We start from the raw sequence: 20533 nt of genomic DNA, 5'->3' as shown, positions 1-20533 counted from the left end.
CGTGAAAAAATGAAGGTTAAACTTGCAGCCCAGGTTCTCAGTAATAGTGTTGCTGATGCTCTTTTATATTTAGAAAACGATTTAAAACACCCCACATTCATTGGCTGTGCTCCAACCATAAAATTTTTTAAAATATTCAATAGCCTTTTTGACATCTTAAACAGCAAAAACCTATTAAGTAAAGATTTTAAATCTCCAATTAAGCCCCAAAATAAAGATACTATATTAAATTTCTTAAATACAGCACAAGAATACATAAAAAACTTAAGAACAAGTAAAATTGGAGAATACATATTGCATAGCAACAGGAAAACAGGATTTTTAGTTTGCATCAATAGTATTAAATCGTTATATATTGAGCTGTGTGAAATTTCACCTCACCCATTAAACATTTTCCTGACATACAAATTATCACAGGACCACCTTGAGTTATTTTTCAGTGCCATACGCACAAAAGGTGGTCACAAGAACAACCCTACTGCAAAACAATTTAAAGCAGCATATGTTCGCTTACTGATGCACCATCACATAATGACATCAGGTAGTGCAAATTGCATCGTTTTAGACGATACAAATATTTTAAATGTGAGCAGTTCCACTAATATGTACTTGAAATCAATCAATTTCAACTCCACAGATACCTTTAAAGGTGATTTTAATTTTTCTGAGAATTGTGTTACTGAAGATCATTCTTTTGCATTAACAAGCTGTAAACAATTCTCAGACTTTGTTAGTGATGTTGTTGCATACATTGCTGGTAGTGTTGTTAAAAAATTGAAAAATGCATTAAAATGTGATACTTGTATATATTCTCTGTCTGATGTTGGTTTAACAGTTGATTATACACAAAGTAAATTATTAGGTAGAAAAAATAGGGGAGGATTAATAGTTCCATCTGGTAGTGTTGTGAAGATATGTAGAGCAGCTGAGAAATCTTTTCGAACCACCCAAGCTTCTGGAAAACTTAAACAAAAAAACATTATGGCTTCATTAATTTCAGATAGTGTTAAATGTATAATAGAAAACTCTCCAAATATATTTTTAGGCATGCATGAACATATTTTAAATCATGAGCCTTTAGATAACCATAGAAGTTCTTTGATAAAAGCCATTCTGTTTGAATACCTGAAAATACGACTGTACTATGCAGGTAAAGTTGAAACAGAAAAACTTCAGAACAAAAACGTACGTAGTGTTAACACAAAAATTACACTTTTTAAGGGACAATAATATTTTAAGTTTTATTCAAGTCCTGTATTTTTAAAAATAAAAGCATGTATTTTTAATTTGTAGTTTGTATTTTATTTACATTGTTTTATGTATTCATTTTTCAAAAGTAAATATCACATTCTTTATATATCTATAAAGATTTCAATGGTTCGACAAGCTAATTTTTTAAAAATATATACCATCTCCAAAAATAATAATAATAAATAAAAAAAAAGTTTGATAAGTCAAATTTTTCATATCAGAGCCATATATAGGGTGCAACAAACAACGGTGCAAATAATTTAAAGCGATTATTAAAAATATAGATAAAATATTCAGGAAAAAAGAGGTTATTATTATTGTATTTCATATTATATTGCATTATTGTATTTCATAAAGTTATTCATGTAGTATATAACAATAACTAGTTTCTATATTTTGGCCAAATTGTTTTTGTTTTAAAAAGCTCATTACTTATTCACATATCAAAAATAAGAAATTTGGAATATACTTGACTACCATTTTGAGTAGGTGATTTTTAGTACTTGTTCTTGATATACTTTAGAAAAAATAATTTTAATAAATAAAATAAAGCATTAATCCACTTAAAATAAAAATATACTACTTTGTATGAACACCAAACTTTTAAAATATGAGCAGGACATGCTTTTCAATCGAAAAGCTTTATTTCTTCATCAGATGCAAGTTGGATCCTTTGCAGCTGGTGAAGAGCGAAAACTTTTTATTCAAAACGTGCGTTCTGCTCACGTTTAAAAGATTAGTGTTCATGATAAGTAGTATATTTTTGTTTTACTTAATTTTTGAGTGTTTATTTGTAATTAAGCCACTTTATAGCAAATATTATATTTAAATGCACATTTTCATAATGTGTTTATTTAATTGGGATACAGGAATAAAATAGAATATGTATTGTCATGTTTGAATTTATAATTCAGAAAGAAAATTTTATTTTGAAAATGTACATTTTACAGCTGATCTGCAAAATACGAAATCTTACTAAATTTAATGTACAGTTAAGGCAGTAGCTTCCAAGTTTGCATGAAATTATTTTCTGGACATTGCTGAATTTATAAGCACTTTAATATGCAAGTAACTGAATAAAATGGGCATAATCAATTACTTAATAAAGATCTTTTTAAAAATAAAAAATTCTTTACTATCCTACATTTCCATAATGCAAGTACTATTGCTAACACCGAGAGGTCAAAAGTAAATGAAATTCTTCCAAAAACTATTTCTGACTTTAAATTAATTAAAATTATGTTTACGTAAATATATGAAAGTAAAATATTTTTCTTTAATATTTTACTTTCATATATTTAAGTAAACATAATTTTAATTAATTAATTCAGTATAATTTATCTTTTTGTATCATAAACTATATTAAGTTTGGACAGTAATAGTTTATAGTTCCAGCTGAAAGTCAACAGTCTGTAAGTATATATTTCATCAATGGCATAAATACATGTAATACAATGTGATTTTCTTTGTCTCTTTAAGATGCAATGCATTAAAATTAAACGAGATTTTTTTACCTTCTCAAATATTATAACAGTAGTGCAATTAATTTTTTAACGTTATTCAAATTAGTTTCCATCTCATTTTTTATTATTTATTTTAGATTTTCTTCCTAAAATTATTTAACCTAAACATCTTAAACAATGGTGCAAATAATTTAAAGCGATTATTAAAAATATAGATAAAATATTCAGGAAAAAAGGGGTTAAGTTATATCTAAATATAATTGTAAAAAATCGAACAACCTAATTCGAGGTCGTTGTCTGCTGACTGCTAGGAGACGGAAATAAAAAGCACTACTTGCCATATCAAAAGCGGGCCAAACTGGCGATGTACAGTCTAAGCTATCACTCCCCAAGAGCATTAGTCACGTGGTATATGTTGGAGACATCCTAGCAGACGAATTCTCTGTGGGTGAGCCGTCTACCTGTTATAAGAAGTCGTTGGGTACCTTGCTGTGAACTATAAGTATGATTTTAAAGATCCTGAAACAGAAATAAGAAAAGTTTATCGGACACGTAATCAAGATTCTGAAGAAGAATAGGTAAGTTAGTATTTTTAATTATTTGAGGATATTATTTTTATGCATTGTTCTAAATGTAAGGTGGAAGTAAAGTAATTTGCGTAAACGTGCATGGAAATAATTTAAATATTTGACACTAAGTATTTGTAACCATTTGTAATGTTTGCGGTATGAATTAGTTAGTGACGTTTGTAATATAATAGATAATGTAGAGGTAAAAGTTTTTGGATATTTTATTTATTTTATACGGGAAAATGTTCATATTTGGAAAGGGTATACAGTCAAAAGTCGTTAATCCGGACTCGTCGGGACTTCGGCGATTCCGGATTATAGATCATCAGTTTAAATCTGGTAAGATGGCATGCAGAAATTACAAAATTAAAAATATGAAACCGTAATTTATGAAATAAATAACAATTACGATCTAAAGGGTATCAAAATTTACAAAAAGAAAAAGCTTAATATTTATTTGTTTACTTTATTAAACATTTCTTTCAATGTAAGTTGCTTCGTTTCATGTGATAATTCTTTCTCTTTAATTCTATTAAACAGACATAATTTCTTGTTTAGTTACAAAGTTCCGCTGTTCAAGTCCTATAATTGCTGTGTTGAGAATACTGACTAATTTGTCAATCGAAATGTTTTCGTTTTCAATAACCTCTGGGTCACTGTCTTCACTATCCGAAGCGAATTATAATGACGAGGAACTTGATTTAAATCATATCAAAGACGGAAAATACTACACTTAGTACGGAATTATAAACCAAATAAAATAAAAACATCTGCCCTGAAGATAAGGATAGTGCTGACAGATCAACTTCCAATCCGCGAAGTGAAATTGATAAACAGATTTCGGATTTCAAAACATACTTTCGCTTTGTAGATACAAATTACATATTAGTAAATATATATCGGAAATTCTATTTGACATAATCTTTCTAATCTATCATAATCTAATAATGACGTTTCTCCCCCCCCCCTCTGCCGCAGAGCAGCGTGAAATTGATAAACAGAATTCGGATTTCAAAACATCGCTTTGTAGTAAATATATATCGGAAATTCTATTTGACATAATCGAAAGTTCAAGCTTACTTTTATAAAATTGCTCTAACAGTCTGCAAAAAATAATAAGCCGGATTCATTTCGAAGATTAAGGAACAACGCAATCTGCAACATTAACTGAATTAGATAACTTTAGCTTAGCGTATAACTCCGTTACACATTAAACGCGCATGCGCACAAACATATTCGCAGCCGTAAGGGTCTTACGCGCTCTCGTAAACGACTGTGCGCATGCGCAGAAAGTTTGTAGCTTTGAGGTCCGGATTATAGATCATTCCGGATTATGGGTGTCCGAATTAACGACTTTTGACTGTATACTTTTTCGCGATCAGGTAATTTCATATATGTTCTTTTTACCGGGTTTAAAGATTCAGAAAATTGTTATGCATTTTCGTGAAATTTTTCTAATTTATGAGAAAAAAGCAGTGTACATGGATATAGTGAAGGGTGTGCGCAGTGCCATTTTTGTGCAATTCTGGGATGTTTTTTTAAGTAAAAATAAGTCGACGTGTACATGGTTTAGTGATATTTTAATTAATAGTTATTTTGTGAATTTTATGTTTGTAGGAATTTGGTATACGTTTAAGTTGAAGTAAACGTGCATGGAAATAATTTAAATATTTGACACTAAGTATTTGTAATGCTTGCGGTATGAATTCGTTGGTGACGTGTATAATATAATAGATGATTTAGAGGTAAAAGTTTTTGGATATTTTATTTATTTTATATGTGGAAATGTTTATATTTGGAAAGGGTATATACTTTTTCGCGATCAGGTAATTTCATATATGTTCTTTTTACCGGTTTAAAGATTCCGAAAATTGTCATGTATTTTCGTGAAATTTAATTAAAAAGTCCTTCTTAAGTGTTTTTACCTCTTTATTCGTTTAAAGCTTTTTGTTTTGGCTTTCCAAGTTTTTATCCTATTAGCTCAACCCCTGTTTTGATGATGATAAATTTTTAATCTTTGATGATGTGGAGATAAAGGCTTCGTGCTAAGTGCTCCATAAATTAAAATTTCTTGATCCTTGATATTTCCATTGGTTGAAATGTGTAACTGTGCTAGCTTATAAATAGTGGGAATTAGTGAGTCTCTTAGTTTATTCATTGTTTTTTCGCTTCCCTCTGGATTTCTGCTGTGTGTACTCTTCTTGTTTCAAAATATGTCGTAGTTGGCTTTTTCGTGGTTGGCATTTCTTCGCCCTCTTTTGCAGTTAGCGGAATAAGCCCTACTACATTATGGTATTAGTACTGGAGATGTTTTATGTACCAAAAAAAAGTTCTAACAGCTGCCGTTATTTTCCGAATTTGAGAGACAGCCCTTATACTTTTCTTTCTGGAGTATGTTTGACTTTTTGTCTCCATTTACCATATGAGAAATGTTGAATGTTGTTAATGAAAGCTGTGAAACTACACTCAGTGCAGAGAAATACAATTTTTTTACGTGCCAGGAGGGATTCTACAGTGGCGGACTTCATGCAATCAATATGGAGCAAAGTCTGACGAGAATCGATAAATAAACGATCTTTGAAAATGTATCCAGGACTCTTCTTTTCCTTTCATTGGACAACTCGCCATGACATGGCAAATACCATGATCCTACCTTGTGTAAGCCACTGTACTACTGAAGCATTCTCTTAACACTACACACACTTCCTATAGCTCACCCTTGTGTGTAACAATATAAAACAATAGTGCTAAGATTGTTTCGGGATTTTTATATAATTACTGTTACATTTTTATTAAATTTTTGTTATTTAATTGAACTTGTTTCTTTCATTGCGAGTCTTTAATCGTTGAAAAAGAGATATTAAATTGAGAATAAAAAAGTAAATAATTACTGCAAGAGAAAACAGACTTTAGTTTTATATAGTTAATGATGTTCTTTAAACACCGCAGCAAGCATACATTAGGTATTCTGATATTAAACTGGTAGTTTTGCAACAAATGTAATTAGACTCTATTAGTAAATGATCAGTTCAAGAAATGAAAATAAAAAATAGGGGATCTTTTCCAGTAAAACATAACACATGGAAAACATTTTTTGTTTTTCAAAAAAGCTACATATACCAATTTGAAACTTAACAGCGAGAAAATATCATATCATTATAACTGTGATAAAATTTTTCTGAACATAAGAAATTCATCTTTTAGGCTATTGAATGGGATGGAATTTTCCTCCTTTGGAAAGAAAAGTGGACATATACTTTTAAAATAAAAAATATCTGCATTATATTTTTAGTTAAAATACTGCATTTATTGGTTAGAAGTTAGTTCAAGCAGGACAAAATTAAAGATAGATTGAATTAGTCAATATTTTTTACTCTTTATATTTAATTATGAATAATATAGTTCAGCATAACCAACTGAATTCAAATCCGAATTCTATTTTAAAATATTTTGAAATCAATTTGAAACATACTTCTCAAATAACAAAGATATGGAAATTTTTAACAGAAACCGATAAAAATATCAAAATCAAAACTGACATAAAAAATTAACTGATTCATAAAAAAGAATAACTTATTATGATAGTACAGAAAATTTACTGACTGATGCAAAAAATTCTATAAGCTTCATTAAACTTTCGCCCCAGTTTATATCAAGCTGTGTATCTAAGCATTTTACAAAATGAGAGACGCGAAGAAACTATTCTAATTAAATTTAACATATATACAGCAAGTATTATTACTAGTAATATGATTATTTTTCTGAGAGGAAGGGACTGAAAAATAATCATTAAATTAATCATTCATAAAAAGTACTACAAGTCTTACAGCATGAAAGCTGTAAATTAATTTTTTAATTTGAGGAATAAAATACAATCATTAGTGAGCAGAATATTATAACGTTGATAATAACGCAATCCATGACATTAAAAACATAAACATTTTTCATTCGGTAGTAAGCTTCGCCGCCTGGCTACTCAATAAATGTTTACATTTGGAACTACTAAGATGGAACAACAGCGCCATCTAGTGAACGCGACATTTTAAGACCGTTTTTTTACCAGGCAGTTTCACCTCCTTCATTATACTCCGTGATCTGGAATCATATCCTTTTACATTTGTTTTCGGCCGATGCTATTCGCACCGCGGTGCGATTAGCCACTTAAGCTATTCGCACCAACATCAACCACGCATGCGCATTGAGTTGTCAAAGGGCGGGTTTCTACCTTGGCGTAGTTTATCATTTTTTAAGCGTTGGCGACTTTCAAAAGTTTAGAAAGAAAAATGGATTTCTCTTCTTATATATATAAAAAGAAGGAATGCATTTCCTTTTATTAAAGTATATATAAAAAAGGTAGATTTTTATGTTCGCAATGTTTATCCTTTTCGTGAACGGTTTGAATAGTTTAAATGACTAAATGACTGATTTGAAGGGGGGGGGGCAAAATCGTGTTGACATTTTTTGTACATCTTAGTATACATTTAGCTTTAAAGATGTGTTTTGCCAATCAAGCCTTTAATTCATTCCTGTTTGAAAAATTTCGTCCGATAAAAGATATTAAAAATTAGACAGAGGATTTCTGTGTAGAAAATTTAGACAGGAAATAAGTTAAAAGCGATTATATGAACTATTAAATTAATTATTCTGTATACCTGCTTATTTTTTTATGGAAATACTTGGCATTTTCAGGACACAAAAAGTGCTTCAAAGAACTTTGAAATATTAGTACAAACACATTAATCAATTAAATTGAAATAAATAATGGAATGTAATTTAAAAGACAGAAATAATTTAATGTAAGGGATTTAGATTTAAAAATTAGCACACACAAATGATTTATCAGATTTTGTAAAGTTTTATTTCATAAATAACTTTGATTTTGAAATATGGCATTTGAATCTATAAACCTGTGTGAATACTGAAAAAGTGATGAATGTATAAAAATATTATCATTTTCAGTAAGTTTTCTTATTGAATAATAAATTCTGACAGTCCTATGCTATAAGAATAGGATCATAGTTCGTTTGCATAAAAATTCCTCTGTTAAATAAAAGAATTTAGGTAATTCCTGTAGCCTTTTTGTCAATACACTAAAGATTTTTTTAACTAATTACTCGTCCTCGCTTGCAATTAGAACCATCATTAAATCCCTATTTTATCTAATCATTCACTGAACATTATCATGTATATAGATTGACCTCGTCTTTGTAACTGATAATTATTACTTGCAAATTATTTCTTGCTGGTGAACTATTAACAGCCCTTTCTATTGCTGAGTTAGGGTTAACAACCTTCGCTCTCACTACCGCCTGCCTTAGGGAAATCAGCGTAATATGCTGGTACCTGGGCTGCTTGTGCGCATGCGCGAACGTAGGTGGTGTGAATAGCCTGTTAGCTATTCGCACCGTCGGTGCGATTATCCACTGCGTTTGTTTTCTGTGTATTAACTCCTTGTTCTGTTCCTCTGATATTCTCATCAACAGCTGAACTGTTTTCTCTAATATCTTTTCTATTTCTTCTCAGTACTGATCCACCTGATCTAAGTATATATGATCTAAGCGTCTTATGCACTTCTTCTACAACTGCTGGTTTCCAGCGATTATCTTGATATACCCGAACACAATCTCCTTTATTTAGCGATGGTAATGTTTTTGTATGACGATCATAATATGACTTCTGTTTAGTTCTTTCTTGGTTGATTTTTTCTTTTACATTTCTCATAACTTGAGGTTTAAGTAATTCTTCAGATGTAGGAAGAATCGTTCTTGTTCTTCTACTCATAAGTCGTTGAGCTGGTGATGCTAGCATTTCATTAGTTGGAGTGTTCCTATGAGCTAACAATGCTAAATAAGGATCAGCATGATCTGCTTGAACTTTCAACAATTTCTTCGCCGTTTGTACTGAACGCTCTGCTAATCCGTTCGACTGTGGATGGTATGGACTGCTTGTTATCTGTTTAAATTGGTATTTCTTTGCAAATTCTTTACTTGCAAACTGAGGTCCATTATCAGATATCACTATCAATGGTATACCGTATCTTGCAAAATGAGATTTCATGTAACTGATCACTGTCTGACTTCGAGTATCCGGTAGTTTGGAGATTTCAAAAAAGTTGGAATAGTAATCTACAATTAATAAATATCTACAATTAATAATCTTTGTTAATCTCAAATAAATCTGTCGCAACTTTATACCAAGGTAAATTGGGAATTTCATGTGGTATCATAGGCTCTCTTATGTTTCTGTTCTGATATTCATTACATATAGAACATTTTGAAATTTTATCTTCTATCTGCTTGTTCACAAGTGGCCAAAACAAAACATCTCTAGCTCTTTTCTTACATTTTTCTGTACCAAAATGACCCTCATGAATTAAATTTAACATTTCCTTTTGCATAGATAAAGGAATAATTACCCTTCCTCCTTTGAAAAATAAGTCATTTTCCGTTGTCAACTCATCTCTGTAGTCCCAAAATACGTTGACTTGAGGTTCTACCTGATGTTTCCTTTCTGGCCAGCCTCTCAGAATATATTTCTTTAAGCACTGTAGTGTAGCATCACATTCACTTTCTTTCTTCAATTCATAAATTTTGTCATCAGATGCTCGAATCAGTGTACAAATTTCTGTATCTTCATCATTATCTTCTTCTGTTGTATTCAAATATGCTCTACTCAAAGTTCTGCTATTAATAAGTCTTTCCCCTTTTATGTATCGTACATCTAGATCATATTTTTGTAAATTTAACAGCATTCGGTACTTTTCCGTTTCGCCGGCGCAAATCTCGCCAAGCAGACTTTATTGGCAACAACATACAGTATACACATAAAAAATATTAAAAAAATGTTAGTTCTAAGAATTCTTTTAAAAAAGAAGGCATAAACATTTTAATATCGCTTAAAATTTTATAAAAAGCCAATAAATAAAGACAGTAATTTTTCAAAAAGACATTAATTTAAGAAATTACTATGCTTTCATGGTTCAACATCCTGTTCGCCGGTTCATATCACGTGACCCCAACCGATCTAATCTCACGTAAATTACTCTACAAAAATCTAATGCTCTCAGTAATTATCTACATTAATTTCAAGTTAAATCTTAATTTGGAACACAAGTTTAAATGCAAGAAATATTTCAATTCATACGAATAGCTTACTCAAAAATTATGTAAAACTGCAGTGCTTTACTTCGCTAATGCATTCTCATTAGAATGGATGAATATAACTCTTGACTTTACCTTTTCTATATTTTCGGCTTCGGGTAAGAGCTGTGATTGCATCCTAATTGATCAACTACCAAACTCTGCTAAACTCAGACACAAGGAACGGTGAGCTAAGAACTAGAAGTGGGCGAGTGATTAGAAAGCCGGCCAGATATTTGGACTGATTTTAGGCTGTTAAAACTTTTGAACTCTTTAAAAAAAAACGGAAGATGTAATATTTAATAATTTGTAAATGGTAAAATTTAATATTTAGTAATTTGTGATTGGCAACACTTTGGATACAGATATAAAAATAGAACTATGCTGGCTTTGCAGTTCTCTGTGATTATACATTCTAAGATTGTAAATAAATAGTTTCTAAAAGCTAAAAGTGTACCCTCATAATTTTATAGTTATGACGTCGGCTTACACACGAAGTGACAATCACGTGACTTCCCTGCGCGTTCGGGGATTTAAGCGTTGACCGTCAACTTTCAGCTCATAGAGCGCAGATTTCAGAAGTCTACGGCTTTTTACTTCTATGTATCGCTTTCATAAAAATCCAAATGACGCGGAGGGTGCAGGAAGAAATGTCAATCCGGGAGAAAAAAAAAAAAAGGGCTACGAAATAAAGACACATTTTTTTTTTTTTTTTTTATTTCCAAATGGCCGGAGTCTTCATTTAATTGCACGACTGGAAATGTCGCCAAGCTGGGTAAGAAAACTTTTATTACAAAAACTCACGGACTGTTGGGCTCCATTAGAAATCTCGGAGTTCTTGCACAGTATGCGTACAAGTACTTTCCATTCTAGTGGAGGGAAAAGTGCAGAATCGCCCACTGCTTGGCGCGTTTTTAAAAATTGCACATACTCATCCATGTACACATCGACCTATTTTCAATTAAAAAAACATCCCATAATTGCACAAAAATGGTATTGTGTACTCCCTTGACTTTACCCATGTACTCATCGACCTATTTTCACTTGAAAAGTCAAAGAAAATTGACAAAAATTCAATTGTGCCAAACAAGTAAGTGTGCGATTCTGCACTTTAGCCCTAGTGGATTCAACTTCCTTGATTCTCAAGATTTAAAAAAGTCAAGAATAATATATTGGTAACGGCCGATTGCTTCTTACCCGAAGTAAGGCTACTATAAAGTATCTCTAGTAGCTCTAACCCGAAGCAAAAAATATAGACGTTCTTTGTTCGAGTGTCTACTTTGGTGTCTACCCGTCCGACCGTTAGCACAGTTAGATATAGTGGAAACAAGGAGGTTAGAATACATGGAGATGCCCTGCGCGCAGTCCAAGTGAAGCCAAAAAGGGGGGGAAAGCATGCCCTTAGTAGTCGTGGCTTTAGAAAGATTGACGAGCTCTTCAGCCAATGAGGCAGAACCTAGCCACACCCAGTTTCGTAAATTAAAGACCGTGGATTCTTCGCGCGCTTTTTCCTTCACTTTTTCCCGCCATTTCATTTTATTTCTACATTTTCTATCATCTTGTAGACGGCTGCAATATTGTTCCGAGAAGCAATTTTTATTCCTGCCAGAATGTTAAATTCCTGCGTTGCTTTCGGCTGTACAAATAGAAGAATAGCAGGATCCGGTATTACATTTCACAGGTAAATATTCTTTTAACATATATACTATCATTTATTTAATTATACTTTGCTCAAAGTTAGATAAAAATTTGCTGTGCATGTTTAAAACATATCCAAGGAAACGGCTGCAAGTGCTGATAATTGTATCAATTCTAATGATTATCAGGATATGAGCAATGCTCTTTAATTACCTTTATACTGTAAAATGAATGTTATGTTTTTCTCTGCACCTATATGCAAACAGTCATATATGGAAGCATTATAACTTCCCGCTAGTAATGATTAAGCATTTATATATGCATTTTTCTGACAAAATTCAAAGCATGTTATTTGGTAATAAATTTATGCTTCTAACTTTTACCTTTTTTTATATATTAGTACTTTTACAGAATCCAGTAATTTAATGCGGGGAAGATATGTGGCTATAGTTGCCTTACATGACCGAAATATAAATATGAGTTATAGTTAATTTGCTCATAATTTCTAAATTATTTATTTTAAAAAATCCAATTTTTGAAATAAATAACAAAAAAGAATGTAACCTTGTTCATACATTTCATAATAAATCGGTTTTCCTAGAACTTTAAAATATAATTTGTATGATTTTATAATATTAAATTATTATTTGAAACCTATAAATAAATCATAGTTAAGTGGAAACAGTACTTTGTCTGCATATGACCAAAATAACTGAGGGTATAGTACAATAATTATAACTGGTTCTTGCACTTGTGTACCATAAATATTTTTATGTACCATATAAAAGAACCACTCTCTTCGGGTTCCCTTTAGTAATATCCATCCTGACAGAAATGTTAATTAAAAATTGTTGAATAATTAATGCACATACACTGCTATTTGCTTAGGAGACAGATGCGTTTGTAGTTTGTAGGCCTTCTTAGAGTAACTGATTCATATTCATATACTATGTGAGATGTTAAGTTTAAATTATGTTGAATTATGTGAGAAGTTAGCATTAAACATTTTGTAAAATTATCCATATTTCAAAAGAATCAATCTTTAAGAATTTGACTATCTTAATTTTCAGAATGTTGAAAATTTTTTCCCTCTTACAGGTTTTAGATCATGATTAAATTTATGATACTCACCAACATAGTTTGCTTTACTGTATTTAGAATGTTTCACCAAAGATTGCTGTTCGAATGATTTTTTGTCGTGGGGCTATATTTCACCCCTCCTAAAGCTACTATTGCTCACCATTGGCTCATTGATAATTGTTGTACTTACGCCAAGATTTAAAACTCAACATCTCACATACTGCATGAATATGAATTACATACCATAAAAAGGGCCTTCCACAAAGGCATCTGTCTCATAAGCAAATAGCTGTGTATGCTTTGCATTAATTAATCAAAAATTTTAATTTATTTATGCACTAAAATTATTTGGTAATTTTATATGCCATTTCTGTATTGCATCATGTACTATATTAATCTATCATGTACTATACTAAAAATTGGATTTTAGATTGTTTTAAAACATTTATTTTTATACTTCTTCAACATATGGATTTTTCTTTTTCAGAATTCCTAAAGATCCAACGTTAAGAGAAGCATGGATTCAGGCAATACGGCGTAAAGATTGGAATCCTTCTGCAAATGCATTTCTCTGTTCTGAACATTTTAAAGAAGAGGATTTCAATAAAAGATACACTAGCCACCTTGTAACGCTTAAAAAGGGTGTTGTTCCGAGCATCTTTAAAGAATTTCCATCTTATTTGCAGAAAGTTCAAAAGGTATATAAGGATGTGTTTTATTTTTTAATAATATTAAAGCATAATTAACTTAAACACACCAATCAAGTATTAATTTAGAATTCAAACAAAATCACTGATTTTTGTTATTTAAATTCTAAATTAATATTAAAGAATGTTTGTATATGATTTAGTGATATATTATGAACAGTCCTCTTCTAATTAAATAACTGTCTACCACTGGTAAGGCTAGTGCTTCGGTTTCTCACATCTGCTTGCAAATTCAGAAATAAAACCTTTGAGGAATTTTTAATTTTTACTTTCTTTGTGCATTGCGAGATTTGGAGGGCAGGGAGGAATTAATAATCTGTTACAAGTTTGTAAAATTTCTTTTAAATATTAAAGTCGACATATAATATTCATTTGATAGCTATTCAAGATTACAAGCTTATTTATTCTTACATCTGTTGCCCACCCAGGGGCGTAGCTAGAGGGGGGCAAGGGGGGACATCTATCCCCGGGCACAGAATCCAAGGGGCGCCAAACTGATGTTACGAAATTTTAGAATTAAATGTTTTCCATCCTTGGCAAGCAATAGGGGGCGCGAAATCTTCAGTTGTCCTCGGGCGCTGAAAACCCTAGCTACGACTCTGTGCCCACCAGCGACCGAGCGGTAAAGTCGCTGAATAGTGGTAGTTCAGTCCGAGGTTCGAATCCCACAAACGGGCTGGCTGCATGGGCGTTTTCGTGGTTTTCCCCATGTGTAATGTGTGTACGAGCCAGTTTCCCTTAGAAAGTCCTCCACGAAGACATCCCTCTCCTTAGGCAGATAGCCCTCAAGGCTTTGCCATAATCACACACACACAGTTCTTACATCTATAGGTTGCTGTGATTTATTATTTTGTTTGCATTGAAACTGTCATGCCATATCCCAGTTTCTGTACATAAATTTTGATTCTTCATCTGTCATCACCATTACTGTCCCACCCCCCTCAGTTTCAAACACTTTCAATAGTATATGTTTGTTCTCTATTCCAGTAAACTGCTTTTACCTTTCAATTTTTTATAAAATAAGTTTACTCTTCTTTCTTTATCTTAGAAGTGTGCTCTTCAGAGACTTTTTTCGAAAGAATACGAGATTAAATTAGTGGATAAAATAAGCATTTAAAATATATTTTATAGCAAAAGGTTTTTCCCTTATGTTTCATTTTAAAATAAAATTATCATAATTCATTAATTTTACAAAAGAAGACTCTTTGATTCATTCCCCGGGGTGTTCTCCTTCAAAATTGAGATGTGTCTTCTCCATTCTCTTGGATGTAAAATCAGTTCCCCGCTCTAACATTGAAAAGCATTTCTGGTGACGAGTCCCTCAATGGCTGATATATATTGGTAATCCAAAACTTCGTATTTAGCAAAATGTTTTAATTTATTGTAGCAACTAATTTTCATTAATATATTTCTCTCTGAATGCATGGATTCAGATTTTTTTTTAAATCAGTGTGAAACTCTATGTTATTAAAAGATTTTAAAAAATAATTTAATTTTTGAGAGGCCAAAAATTTTTTAAAACTGCATTCAAATAATCAATGTCCTACTGTGTAACTGATAAATGAACATATATATTTTTTAATACTTAATATTTGTAGATTTCCCTCTTTATACTGCAAAAGGAATAATGTATGTTACAAATAAAAAAATATTAAAATTACAGAAATTGTTAAGGCATTAGCTTTAAGCGCTTTGTCATAGCGATTAGCGCAATCATTACTTCTGCGAATATAAGAACATAAATGTAGAACATCACCTCCACTGTGATTATTAATTATCTCAAGAGACGATTCACTGTATATATTTAGATCAATAAGATGTTAAATAAGCTGTTCTAATGTACGTAAGTATTTCAGCGCTAATTTTTTTTTTTTCCCCACAGACTAAGAAAGTTCCATTTAAGAGACCTGCTCCTGCCAACTCAGAAACTAGAGAATTCATAGCTGATGAAACATGCAGTAATACAGAAGATTCTCCTGTAAAAAAAAACGTTGAAAGTAAAACTGACGAAAACTTCTTTGCAACTCAAGAAGGCAAAAATTCAAGTTAAAGGGCTGCAACAAACAAAACGACGCTTACAAAAGCGATTGCTTTCGTATAAAAATATTCTACTCGAATTGAAAAATAAAAATTTAATTATAGATGAGTACTATGAACTTTTGAATAACATTCCAGAAATTTCCAAAGAAATTAATTTACGTCTTAAGAAAAAACATAACAAATACTCCCCCCAACTTCGTTCTTTTGCATTAACTTTAAATTTCTTGTCACCCAAAGCATACTGTTACGTCAGAAAGCAATTTGACACTGGGTTACACATCCACGTACCATTTCTAAATGGTATGAAAGTTTAGATGCATCACCAGGATTCTGCAAAGAAGCTTTAGCAGCTTTGAAAGCAAAAAGTTCAACAAGTCAATATCCAGTATTTTGTTCATTAATTGTTGACGAAATGGCAATTCGACAACATGTAGAATGGAATGGTGAACATTATGTTGGATATATTGATATTGGAACACATTTAGATGATGACGAAAGGTCTGTTGCAAAAGAAGTTTTTGTACTATTGGTAAATTGTATTAATAGTAACTGGAAGCTTCCAGTAGGCTACTTTTTTACAGCTGGATTAAGTGGAGAGCAGCGTGCATCAGTTATTCTTAATTGCTTAAGATGGTTAAGTGAAGCAAATGTTAATATTGTTAGTCTGACATGTGATGGTGCCGTTTCAAATTTCTCAATGATGAAAAATCTAGGCTGCAGTTTTGAATTGGATGATTTTAAAACTTTCTTCCTCCATCCCACAACACAGCAACCCATATATTTCTTCCTGGATCCTTGCCATGCTTTAAAATTGGTAAGAAATACTTTTGGGGACAAAGGTGTTCTAATTGACTATGAACATAAAATAATTCAGTGGGAACACATAGTTAATTTAAATAAATTACAAGAAGAAGAGGGCCTTCATTTGGCAAATAAATTGAAACGGCACCATGTATTTTGGAAAAAACAACCAATGAAAGTAAATTTAGCTGCACAACTTTTTAGTAGTAGGTGATTTTTAGATTCAGTAGGTGATGCTCTGCAGTTTTGTTTAGAAAAAGAAATTCATGGCTTTCAAGATGCATCAGGCACAATACGATTCATCAAATTATTTAATAGGCTATTCGATATTTTAAATTCCAGAAGTATTCACCAGGCTTCCTATAAAAAAGCAATGTGCACTGAAAATTATTCCACTATTTTACAATTCTTCAGCGAAGCAAAGTTTTACATTGAAAACCTTTCTGGAAGAGAGAAAACACCTCTAGTACTTAGCAACAGAAAAACAGGTTTTTTAGGATTTTTAATCTGTATTGAAAGTAGCAAGGGAGTGTTCGAAAAATTAGTAAAGAAAGAAGAACTGAAGTATATACCATTGTACAAATTTAATCAAGATAACATAGAGCTTCTGTTTGGGTATATAAGATCAAAATTTGGCTGCAATAATAATCCAACTTGCAGGCAATTCATTTCTGCTTTAAAAAAAATTCTTGTTCATCAAGAACTAGAAATTAATAAAAATGGAAATTGCTCAGCAATAGAAAACTATAAAATCCTTGTATGTTCTTCACACAAAAATCCAACAGAAGGCATAAATAAAAGTAGCCGAAGAAATTTCATATTAGAAAATGAAACAACTCATAATGATAATATATTGGCTGAACATGATTACTGTCTTTCTTTATATTTCCGGCCTAGTGAATATTTAGAAGAAACTATTGCATATATTGCGGGTTTTATTGTTCGGAAAACAGAACAAACAATTTTCTGCTCTAAATGCATTGAAGCACTTTATTCATCAGAAAAAAATTGGAAATTGATAGATATAAAATCTAGCGGAGGACTTATATTTCCTTCTTGGGATACCATTAAAATATGTAAAGAGACTGAGATACTTTTCAGAAGATATTTGAATATGTATCCTCTGTCAGAAATTAATACTTCTAAAGTCGAAACTATAATTACAGATGTTTTAATTAAATGTCTTGATGTAAACATCTTTGAAAGTTTAAAAAATCATGCTCTGGATACTGAACCCGAGCATAATCATCTATTCTATTTAGTCAAATGCATTGCTATGCATTACATAAATATACGGCTTCATTATGAAGCAAAACAGAACACCCTTTTTCTACACAAACAGAAAATACGACAGAAATTCACAAAACTGGTATTGTTTAAAGGGCAGTAAGCAAATTACCAACTGCATTGAGATTTTCTTTGAGTAATTTACAGTTTTTATATTCAGATGGAATTTGTCTGCATTCTGTTTCACAAACAGAGCTTGTTATGTCTTGAATGAACTGCTCATTAATTGAGGTTATGATGTAATATACCATACTTTTATTTGTTTTATTTATATATGTAATTTTATTTATGTATGTAATTTATTTTATTTTGTAAAATTTTATTTATATATATCTATGCAATTCACTTTATCATTTCTATAAATTATTGTAGCTTCATTAACGACACAGATATTTCTTCCTTGAAAACTTATGTAGTTATATCCTGTTATTTTTTATAAAATAATATTATGTTATCAGCTAACTAGTAGTTACATATATCTATCATTTGTGCAATGCTTATAGTAAATTAGAATTTTACTATTGAATAAATTACTTTTCATGCACACAAAAATTTCATGAACTGAGATAACCTGATTATTTAATGATAGAAATATTGCATAACTTGTATATTCTATAACTTGCATGTCTTGTATATTTTATAATACAAAATAATGTTTGTATTTGCATATTTTATAGTTTTTATACATGATTTTTTCTTATGGAACTCTACATGTTAAATAAACTTTTTTTTTTTTTTGAATAAAATAAAAATGCTTATGATTAATTTTTTATTTTTGAACAAATCAGCACCAGTCAATCTTTAACAGTGAAATCTTAATGTAAAAGTAGGCAAAGTGCTATTAAAATTCCTAATACATATGTGAAATAAATATCATTTGACTTATATATGTATGAAATAAATGTAAAAACTAGACTGAACTTCCTAGCAAAAATTGAAAGATAAAATGAACTAATCATAGTTTACAAATTGAATTACTCTGAAATGCAGAGGAAAAATATATGTACAAAGGGACTGATTCCCTTAAAATGAGTTAAATGAGAAATGCATTATGTAATTACATGCTGTCATTAATGAATGCTAGCAATAAAGGTATTGTGAAAATAAATAAATAAATACTCAAATCATTAATTGATTATATTTTAGTTATTCTAAATATATACAAGTATAATTCTCAATTTTCCATGTTAGAAATACTACTTACGTTTTGAAAAATATTAAATTGCATGAACAATGATAAAAAATAATATTTAAATTCTGCATTGTTATTTTTAAAACTCCCACAAATTTCACCCCAAATTAAATCCTGTTATTAAATATTTACTTGCACAGAAAATAAAATTAAATACATAAAATATGACTTGTAATATAATATGATCACACCTTTAAAATAACGCGTTTTCTTTTCCACGATGAGCTGACCACTCCCCCTTCCCTTGTTTACTTACCGTTTTGCTTTTACAACTCAGTTAATTACGAGTATAATACTCAAACCATTAATTGAAGAAAAATCTGAGAATTATAGATGTTTCTTCGCGCACGTCACACCGAGAAAATACTCAAACTCTTTGCTGATGGCTTTTCAAACGCACATTTCAATTATTCTACTTATTTATGCATGTTAAAAAAACATTCTTTTATATTGAAATGAAATCCGAAATGTAGACATTATTTCAATGTAACCATTCAGTACCTTATAACCCTCTCACGTCTTCACATAAGAAATCAGAAAACACACTCAAAACTTCAAACAAGCTGACGTTTAACCTCACTTCACATAGTAAGGGAAGCGTTTTCTTGCCCTCACGAGGCGTGGCTTATTTGCTTCTCCCGGCTTCACTCTCCTCGTATTGCGACAGCAGAGACGCCATCTCCATGTATTCTAACCTCCTTGAGTGGAAATGATAAATGTCTGACTAGCTGCGCATTTTGACAAGTCGTGAAAAATTGTGTTGATTATAACTTCATTGCCCAGTTAATTTGAGGTATCAATTAGGTAACTTTTATAATTCGATTTTGGGTAGGGCCTCGTTGCCCAGGTGTTACGCCATTCAACAGCAGCTGGAATGATGATTTCCAGGATAAGCGGTGCACTTGGATACGCCCCTAAAAGGTTTCTAGCCATACGTCAAAGAAGAAGTGAAGTGAAGTATTTAATGTATACAAAGCATAAAGGTAAGAATTGCAGTTAACTTGAGCTTTGACTTGAGTCAGATTTTTCCGGTTGCGTTTATTTTACTTATATGTTTATTTTACATTACGCCGTGCACTTCGATTCCTTAAACAAAATGGACTTATATGGCCCAGAACTACCACCAGGTAAGCATTAATTAGACTATCTTATTCAATGATTAAAAAATATACATTAGCGTTACTGTATAATTAAATATTGAATTAGTTTTTTTAACAATAGTGTTAACATATAAACAAAATTCATCAGATACTTCACACATCCAGACATAGATGTTAGGTAAACAGAATTAATTCAAAGTGAAAAAGAGTGGATCTGTATTCTTGATTATTTTTTCTATTAGCGGAATTTTGATAGTCACTTAGTG

At 31.1% G+C, this 20533-nt stretch overlaps 2 protein-coding genes across 3 annotated transcripts in view; both read left to right on the top strand.

Moving 5' to 3' along the window:
• The first annotated feature begins 11762 nt into the window (after positions 1-11762).
• On the top strand, positions 11763-19099 carry LOC146996831 (THAP domain-containing protein 6-like). Its single transcript, XM_085818877.1, has 3 exons — positions 11763-12103; positions 13628-13838; positions 15730-19099. Exons 1-3 carry the CDS (start codon positions 12033-12035, stop codon positions 15895-15897), a joined length of 450 nt encoding a protein of 149 aa, XP_085675003.1. The 5' UTR covers positions 11763-12032; the 3' UTR covers positions 15898-19099.
• Positions 19100-20116: 1017 nt separating this feature from the next.
• Positions 20117-20533, top strand: part of LOC118187548 (GPALPP motifs-containing protein 1-like) — a 48506-nt gene continuing 48089 nt past the window's right edge. Inside the window, exon 1 of one of the 2 annotated variants that reach the window (XM_085818876.1) lies at positions 20117-20150. In XM_085818876.1, coding sequence (XP_085675002.1) covers positions 20132-20150 — 19 coding nt within the window. In that variant the 5' untranslated portion in view covers positions 20117-20131. The other variant, XM_035357789.2, reaches the window with a different exon arrangement.

This window comes from Stegodyphus dumicola, chromosome 6 (genome assembly GCF_044657685.1).
Source record: "Stegodyphus dumicola isolate Sdum_Otavi_A_Nest chromosome 6, ASM4465768v1".
In the NCBI taxonomy this organism is placed as follows: domain Eukaryota; kingdom Metazoa; phylum Arthropoda; class Arachnida; order Araneae; family Eresidae; genus Stegodyphus; species Stegodyphus dumicola.
Note: the sequence above shows the minus strand (reverse complement) of the source record. Positions and strands in the feature narration are given on the sequence as shown.

Bases quoted from the DNA above. Each gene is read 5' to 3' on its own strand.
- LOC146996831 (XM_085818877.1), top strand. From the start codon at position 12,033: ATGTTAAATTCCTGCGTTGCTTTCGGCTGTACAAATAGAAGAATAGCA. The intron at 12,104-13,627 runs GTAAATATTCTT...TTTCTTTTTCAG, and splicing joins TCCGGTATTACATTTCACAG to AATTCCTAAAGATCCAACGT. The intron at 13,839-15,729 runs GTATATAAGGAT...TTTTCCCCACAG, and splicing joins ATTTGCAGAAAGTTCAAAAG to ACTAAGAAAGTTCCATTTAA.